At 40.4% G+C, this 7,776-nt stretch overlaps 1 protein-coding gene across 1 annotated transcript in view; it reads right to left on the minus strand.

Annotated features, from left to right (window-relative positions):
- The window catches only part of Psmb7 (proteasome 20S subunit beta 7), a 60,504-nt gene that overhangs the window by 48,535 nt on the left and 4,193 nt on the right, over nucleotides 1-7,776 (minus strand). The window contains exons 4-5 of the mRNA XM_031370109.1: nucleotides 7,031-7,171; nucleotides 1,224-1,339 (exon numbers count right to left, since the gene is read on the minus strand). Coding sequence (XP_031225969.1) covers nucleotides 1,224-1,339; nucleotides 7,031-7,171 — 257 coding nt within the window. The remainder of the gene's footprint in view (nucleotides 1-1,223; nucleotides 1,340-7,030; nucleotides 7,172-7,776) is intronic.

Consider the following 7,776-nt stretch of genomic DNA (forward strand, 5'->3'; position numbering starts at 1 on the left):
AAAAAAAAAAAAGCAACAACAAAAGAACCTACTGTTCTTATTTAGCAGTTAGAGCTAAACCACAAACACAAAAGCCTGACCCAAAAACACTGCAAACATTGGTAGGCCAGGCATTGGCACAGATTTCCCCTGTGTACTGTGCCTGGTATCACAACAGCCTGGTATCACTTGACACTTTACAAGGAGGAAACTAAGGATCTCCACGGTCCCATAAAAGGGACCCTGCCACTCTAGCTTCATTGAAGAAGGGCCTCTTGGGCTGGTGAGATGGCTCAGTAGGTAAAAAGCACTTGCCACAAAGCTGGATGACCTGAGTGTAATCCCCAGAAACCACAGAGAGTATTGACCCCATTAACTTGTCCTCTAACCACACATGTGGCACAATAAATAAATAAAAGAAATTAAAATGATTTAGAGATTTTCTATCAGTTCCAACATGTTGAAAGATCTAACTTCCACTCAGTCTTTCCACCTACTTAGAGGGCTCTATATACTCTAATATCACCTTCTCCCAGGATCCACCCAAGCTTCCACTGCTTTCTGCCTGCCCACAACTCCTAGATCCTCTTAGGATATTCATAACCTTTTGGTTTTTAGATCACTGCAAATTCTCATATAGGTAGAAGAAGTAACAATGAGTTCCCACATATCCTTGACCTAATTTCTCCAAAGTAACACCTGATGTAACCACAGTTCAGTATTACCTACACTTTAGTAGCCTTTATCTGAGTATTTTTCACTTCCTAACATTGCTAATAACAGTTTTATAGTCCTTTATTGTCTGTGGGTATCCAGTAAATAAATCCTTACAACCAAGAGTCTTTATCTAAAATTGTTCACTAAATTCTTTATCCAATTATATCAAGAATCTTTTTCGAAAGCTGGGCATGGTGACACAGTCTTTTAATCTCAGCACTCAAGAAGCAGAGGCAGGTGGATCTCTGAGTTCGAGGGCAGCCTGGTCTACAAAATGAGTTCCAGGACAGCCAGGGCTACACAGAGAAACCTTGTCTCAAAACACACACACACACACACACACACACACACACACACACACACACACACAAATTCTTTTTTATATCACCTCCCAAGTTAACAACCCATGGTAGGCACTGGATAAAAAGCTGACTAAGTCACATCACTGGAATGCACTGTTGCTTCCCTTAGCTCTTCAAAAGACCAATTTGTTTTTGAATCTCAAACAAGAAAAACATAACACTCACCCATAGTGACATAAGGCAATTTATCAGTTGATCCATGAGGATAGATGCTGTAGAGATGAGGTCCAGTAACATCTACTCCCCCCAAAACTAGGGCTGCACCAATGTAACCTTGATACCTGGTGATCAGAACAGACACAAAGAAAGAATTGAGTCCTAAGTCACTGTAGCTTATACAAAAGCTGCACAAGTCAGACAAGAGTTTTCATGTGAGTTCACTAAGGAATTAGTGCCTGCATAGGAACCAGGCAGGGAACTAAAAGCAGTTAAACATCTACAATTAGCTACTGTAAACTGTGTGCAGTATACCTACCACATGACTCATTTCAGATCTGACACACAGCCACCTTTTAAAAAGCACTATCATTCCCATTTTAATAAAAAGGGGGGGGGGGACAAAATAAAACAAAAGAAACACAAAACAAAAAACTAGAGAGCTTGTTATTCCAGAGACTATCAGCACTGCATAATAAGCTACCAAGTTAGTTAACAGTGAGGAGTTACTAAATTCAAGCCATTCGGCTCTTCTAACAAGCAGTCTCAACACACATGGCTCATGTCACAACACCCTTTCCCTCTGAATAAACCCACCTAGTAATAATCACAGATGCTTGTAAGTAAAACAGGAAACTGTTGCATCCTTCAGGGACATATGGAGCTCCACCATGACCTATGAAGCTGCTGCTATGACCCACAAAATGTTCAGGAACCCAAACAAAAAAATGTTTCCACCCACTTTCCCTTCATGTAACTATGCACTCAAGTCTTGGACATTTGCTGAACTCTACCTAGTTGGTGATCATTTCTACAGATCCCTTTCCCTGGATTGGCTCAGTTTTTCACCAAGACAACTGCTGTACTTGATAAACATGCTGGATTTAAAACCTTTGGCCCTTTAAAAAGAAATTTGAAGCCAACACATTCTAAACTTGCCATACACTAAATCGCAAATAAAGGAGCAAAGCCGTCATTCTGGCTGGGAAGAGCTACGTGACATCCAGAAGCACAACTATGAAGTCCAGGTACCAAACTGCTGATAATCTTCCATTTTTAAAGTGAAAAATTCAAGGGTAAGAAAGAATTTTAGGAGTAGCATGATGAGAAGCCAGAGATGGCTCAGCAGATGAAGGTGCTTGCTGCCATGCCCGATGATTTTGAGAGGTCCAATCAAGACCTACATGGTGGCCGGGCAGTAGTGGCACTCGCCTTTAATCCCAGCACTTGGGAGGCAGAGGCAGGCAGATTTCTGAGTTTGAGGCCAGCCTGGTCTACAGAGTGAGCTCCAGGACAGCCAGGGCTACACAGAGAAACCCTGTCTTGAAAATCAAAAAGAAAAAAAAAAGACCTACATGGTGGAATGAGAAAACCAACTCTTCAGTTGTCCTCTGACCTCCTCCACATGTGCATCACCACACACACACACACACACACACACACACACACACACACACACACACACTAAAAAATATTCAATTTAAAGTAATTTTTAAATTTTTTAAGATGGCTGGACAGTTGGCTCAATGGTTAAGAATGCAGAAGACCCAAGTTTAGTTGCCAACACCCACATCAAGAGGCTCATCACTGCCTGTAACCCTGGCTCAGACAGCCCTCCAAGGCTGTTTGTAACTGAACATACATACCTCACCCACCAACACACACAAAATTAAAAACAAATTTAAAAGATTCTTTCTTTCTCTCTTCTCTCCTTCCTTCCTTCCTCCCTTTCTTCCTTCTTTCTTTCTTTCACAAGTCCCAGCCTAAAAAGGGAACAGAGGCCTTAACTGTGGAAACATCTGGTCCAAAGCTTGTTAACAGCAGGCTCAAGGCTGGAGCCTGAGACACTGCACAGACAAGCCAGAAAGGCTGGATGATTGTCCCCACCAATGCTGGGTCATCTAGTCTATTGCCTGCTCAGGAGGGCATCTGAATAAAGTCCTTCCAGACTTCCTGTTCCAGACACGGAATTTTTTTAGAGCCAAGGAATTTATTCTAAAATACAGCCTGAGGAATTAGGCAACCTCCCAAATACTTGTGAAAATATCTTCAAATGGGCCATATCATTAAAATTCAAAAGCTGATTAATATAACATGAGGCTGACATTAAAATAATATAATACTTATATACTATATAGGTAGTATAATTGTATTTTAATATAATTAGTATATAATATTACTGATAGTTGGTACTTAAAAATTTGTGGATCAGATCTCTTTGAGAATTTACTAAAATTCAGCCTTCACCTCCAACTAGTATTCATTCACTTAAGTATTTTCTTACTTCATGTGGTGCTAGGTCTCTAGAACTCTTCTCTGGGCTGGAGAGAACTCCTGAATCTGAGCTCTCTACTAACCAATGCAGCACTGTACACAGGGCAAGCAACAAAGTAGTAAATGTCCTAGTGTGCCATTTCTGTTAATGCATACACATGAAGATGTTGGTAAAGCATAAAAGATCTGAAAAAAGTCAAATAAAAAACATTTAGGTCCCATTATAAATACCATCATCAGCCTTGCTTTTTACTTTTCAAACTATTACACTCACATACTTGTGCTGTGAATGTCTATGTGGATGCATGAACACCATATTGCACATGTGGAGGTCAGTAGGCAACTTACGGAAGTTCTTCTCTCCTCCAGCATGTGGGGTCTGGCACTGTCAAACTCAAGACTTTCAAACTTGGCAGCAGGTGCCTTTACCTGCTAAGCTAGCTAGTCAGTCCTTTCTTTATCTCTTTTGTCCCTCATAAAGTCAATGAGACATTTATCTCTTTTTGCCCTTATAAGTCAATGAGACAGAAACTATCACTGACATTTTTCAACTTATACTTAAGAAGTGTAAGACAGGGCTGGAGAAATGCCTTAAGTTAGGAGTGCTTGATGCTTACAGAGGACCTGAGCTAAGTTCTCCATATCTACGACAGGTGACTCACAACTGCCTGTAACTCTACCTTAGGGATCCAGTGCTCTCCTTTGGCCTCTGTGCAGGAGTGTGTGTGTGTGTATGTACACAAGAGAGTGAGTGTGCAAGTGAGTATGTGTGTATGCACTCACCAACAGAAATAAAAGTCTTTTTAAAAAAAGTAACATGAGCCAGAGCAAGCAGGACCGGAGGGAGCGGGACAAGGACGGAGCAAGTGGGGCCATCCTGAGTTCAAGTCCCAGCAGCCACATGATGGCTCACGGCCATCTGTACAGCTACAGTGTACACTCATACACATAAAATAAATAAATCTTTAAAAAAAAAAACTAGTTCTTAAATATATATGTTTCTTTAAAAAAAAAAAAAAGTAACATGACCCAACAAAGTCACAGCTGGCAGATCTTGACCCAAAGCACTAAAGTCAAATGAAAGCCTTTCTCCCCTAAACTTTATATAATTCACCCAACGTCACCAGATATGAAGGACAATACTATCTTGGTTTAAATTTTTTAATTTAAATTTTTTCTCAAAACATTATAGAAAATTTAACTCTGGCCAGGCATGGTAATGCAAACCCTTTAATGCCAGCACTTGAGAGGCAGAGGCAGTATATCTCTGTAAGTTCAAGGCTAGTCTGATCTACACAGCAGGTTCCAGGTCAACTAGAGATACAGTGAGACCCTATCTCACAAAATAAGTAAATAAATAACCTTTAGAAACTGTACTAAGTAAAAATGAAGCACTGGAGAGAGAGAAAAAAAAAGAACTACAGAATTCTTAAGTCATACTAGAGAGATTAAATATTTGCTATATTGTTTTGAAAATGCCTTTAAAACAAATATAAAAATTGTATGTAATAGGCCATATGATCCACCAGGGGGAGCTTTATATTTAAAATTAAGATCTATAACTTTTTTTAAATCAGTGTCATAAATGATGAGTTGGTCTCATGCTATAACTGGAGCATTTATTTGGTAGTAACAATACCCTGTGTTAGCATGATGGCTTCATATATAAAGTGCTGAGCAGAGATTACAGCTCTGGCTTAGCACCTCTTATCTGTGCAGTGGGAGCTAACTCACTAACCACCCTGCACAGACACCACAGAGAATGCAGAGCTATCCTATCCTACAAGGACTGCAAAGCTCAGGACAGCCAGAGGACAAAGGCAACACAGCACAGCAAAGCAAGGGCTATGACAAATATGCTCCACTGACCACAAAATCCCTAAAAGTTACTGCCACATTATTCGTCTACTTTCATTCTAACTTTTAAAAACAAGACAGAAATCTGTATTTTTATTTTAAATCTCCCGATCTATAATTATTGGCACTATTTTGTTTTAAATGCCACATGACCTATATAAACCTCTTTAGGCCAATGAGCTCATGATATTCATAGATGCAGGTGTCTGATGCTCACTCTCACATAAGGAATATGCTCAGGTTAAGGCAGGTCTCAGGAAGAAATGCGGGCACTATTTCTTCTGTAACAGACTTGAGGACGGATCTTGGTGGTCCACATGCCTGGGAAGAGGGAACCTCAACTGAGGAACTGCCTCTACTAGATTGGCCTAAGGGCATGTTTCTTGATTACTAATTATGGAAGAGGGCCCAGCCCACTACTGGCAGTACTGTTCCTAGGTATGTGGTTCTGAACTACATTAAAAAAATCTAGGCCGGGCGGTGGTGGCGCACGCCTTTAATCCCAGCACTTGGGAGGCAGAGGCAGGCGGATTTCTGAGTTCGAGACCAGCCTGGTCTACGGAGTGAGTTCCAGGACAGCCAGGGCTACACAGAGAAACTCTGTCTCAAAAAAAAAACCAAAAGGAAAAAAAAAAATCTAGCTGGGTGGTAATGGCACACACCATTAATTCCAGCACCTAGGATGCAGAGGCAGGTGGATCTCTGAATTTGAGGCCACCCTGATCTACAAAGTGAGTTCCAGGACAGCCAGGGCCACCAAGAGAAATCCTATATGGGGGAAAAAAATCTAGTTAAGAAAGTCAGAGGGAAACCGGGCAGTGGTGGCACACACCTTTAATCCCAGCACTTGGGAGGCAGAAGCAGGCAGATTTCTGAGTTCGAGGCCAGCCTGGTCTACAGAGTGAGTTCCAAAGGTCCTGAGTTCAAATCCCAGCAACTACATGGTGGCTCACAACCATCCTTAATGAGATCTGACTCCCTCTTCTGGAGAATCTGAAGACAGCTAGCTACAGTGTAATTACATATAATAAATAAATCTTTAAAAAAAAATGATTTTAAAGCATCACCGGGCAGTGGTGGCGCACACCTATAATCCCAGCACTTGGGAGGCAGGAGCAAGCGGATTTCTGAGTTCGAGGCCAGCCTGGTCTACAGAGTGAGTTCCAGGACAGCCAGGACTACACAAAGAAAACTTGTCTTGAAAAACCAAAAAAAAAAAAGATTTTAAAACATCAAAACATCTACAAACATAAAGTAATAATATGATTTAAAAAAAAAAAAACTTGTATGAACTGTGTGTGGAAGTTACCACAGAATGAAGTTCGGAAACCTATTTATGTATGCCATGTATATGCAAATATATTGTATATGTATATGCATACATGTGTATGTAATATATATTCATGTGCATATATATGTAAAAAGAGTATGCAGCACCACTGCCTGGCTTGCACATGTTTATTTTAAACAGGACACAGTAATAGCCCTTAACTCAGAGAAAACCTGTCTTGAAAAACAAAAAAAACAAAACAAACAAACAAAAAAAAAGGCTTTCTAACTGATTTCTGCAACAAAATATGTTCTGAATATTTTGTTCCCTAGTTTTAGGCATCTTTATGCTAAAAATCTAAGGTTTAAAAAGAAAGAAAAGAGATTCTACAGAAGTCCACACCCTGGAACCTTACCTGAAAAGCATCTGCTTCAACATCCGATTAGCTGTAACAACTCTCGGAAGGCGGCCAGTGGTGAGAGAGTGGAGCTCCAAGTTGGAGGAAATAAGCTGGGTTGTCATGTCTGTGTCTGCAGCTGTCCCAGCACCACAGCAACTGAAACATACCACAGAAACATCACTAGCATTCAATTACCAGAAAGCTCAATTAGAAGTAGAGCCTCTTGGCTAACTCCACAAAGTTCAAGTTCATGAGAGGTGTTCTGAGTAGTCTGCAATGCAATTTCTGTCTAATCAACTTTAAACTTAAAATGAAGACACACAACTAATTACATAAAAAACATTCTCTATGGTGCAGTGGGGACATTTCAAATAATCCATTTCTCTACACCAAACAGAGTGTATGTTTTAGTCCTATTACAAGTACATCCAAATTGTACAAAAGAGGAAGGCAGTGTGTTAAAGTCTTACAATTCAATATTGACACTAGACAGTCTTGCTTTATTATTTTAGAACTGAGTAAAGAAGAAATGGAAGAGAAAAATCATAATATACCATAAAATAACAGAGGTACAATAGGGCATTGGAAGATAGAGAATGTACTGTCTGGTTTTGTGTGTAAACATGGCACAGGCTAGAGTTATTACAGAGAAAGGAGCTTCGGTTAAGAAAATGCGTCCATGAGATCTAGCTATAAGGCATTTTCTCAATTAGTGATCAAGGGAGGAGGGCCCCTTGTGGGTGGTGCCATCCCTGGGCTGG

The sequence above is a fragment of the Mastomys coucha genome, unplaced genomic scaffold (assembly GCF_008632895.1).
Source record: "Mastomys coucha isolate ucsf_1 unplaced genomic scaffold, UCSF_Mcou_1 pScaffold15, whole genome shotgun sequence".
Lineage (NCBI taxonomy): Eukaryota > Metazoa > Chordata > Mammalia > Rodentia > Muridae > Mastomys > Mastomys coucha.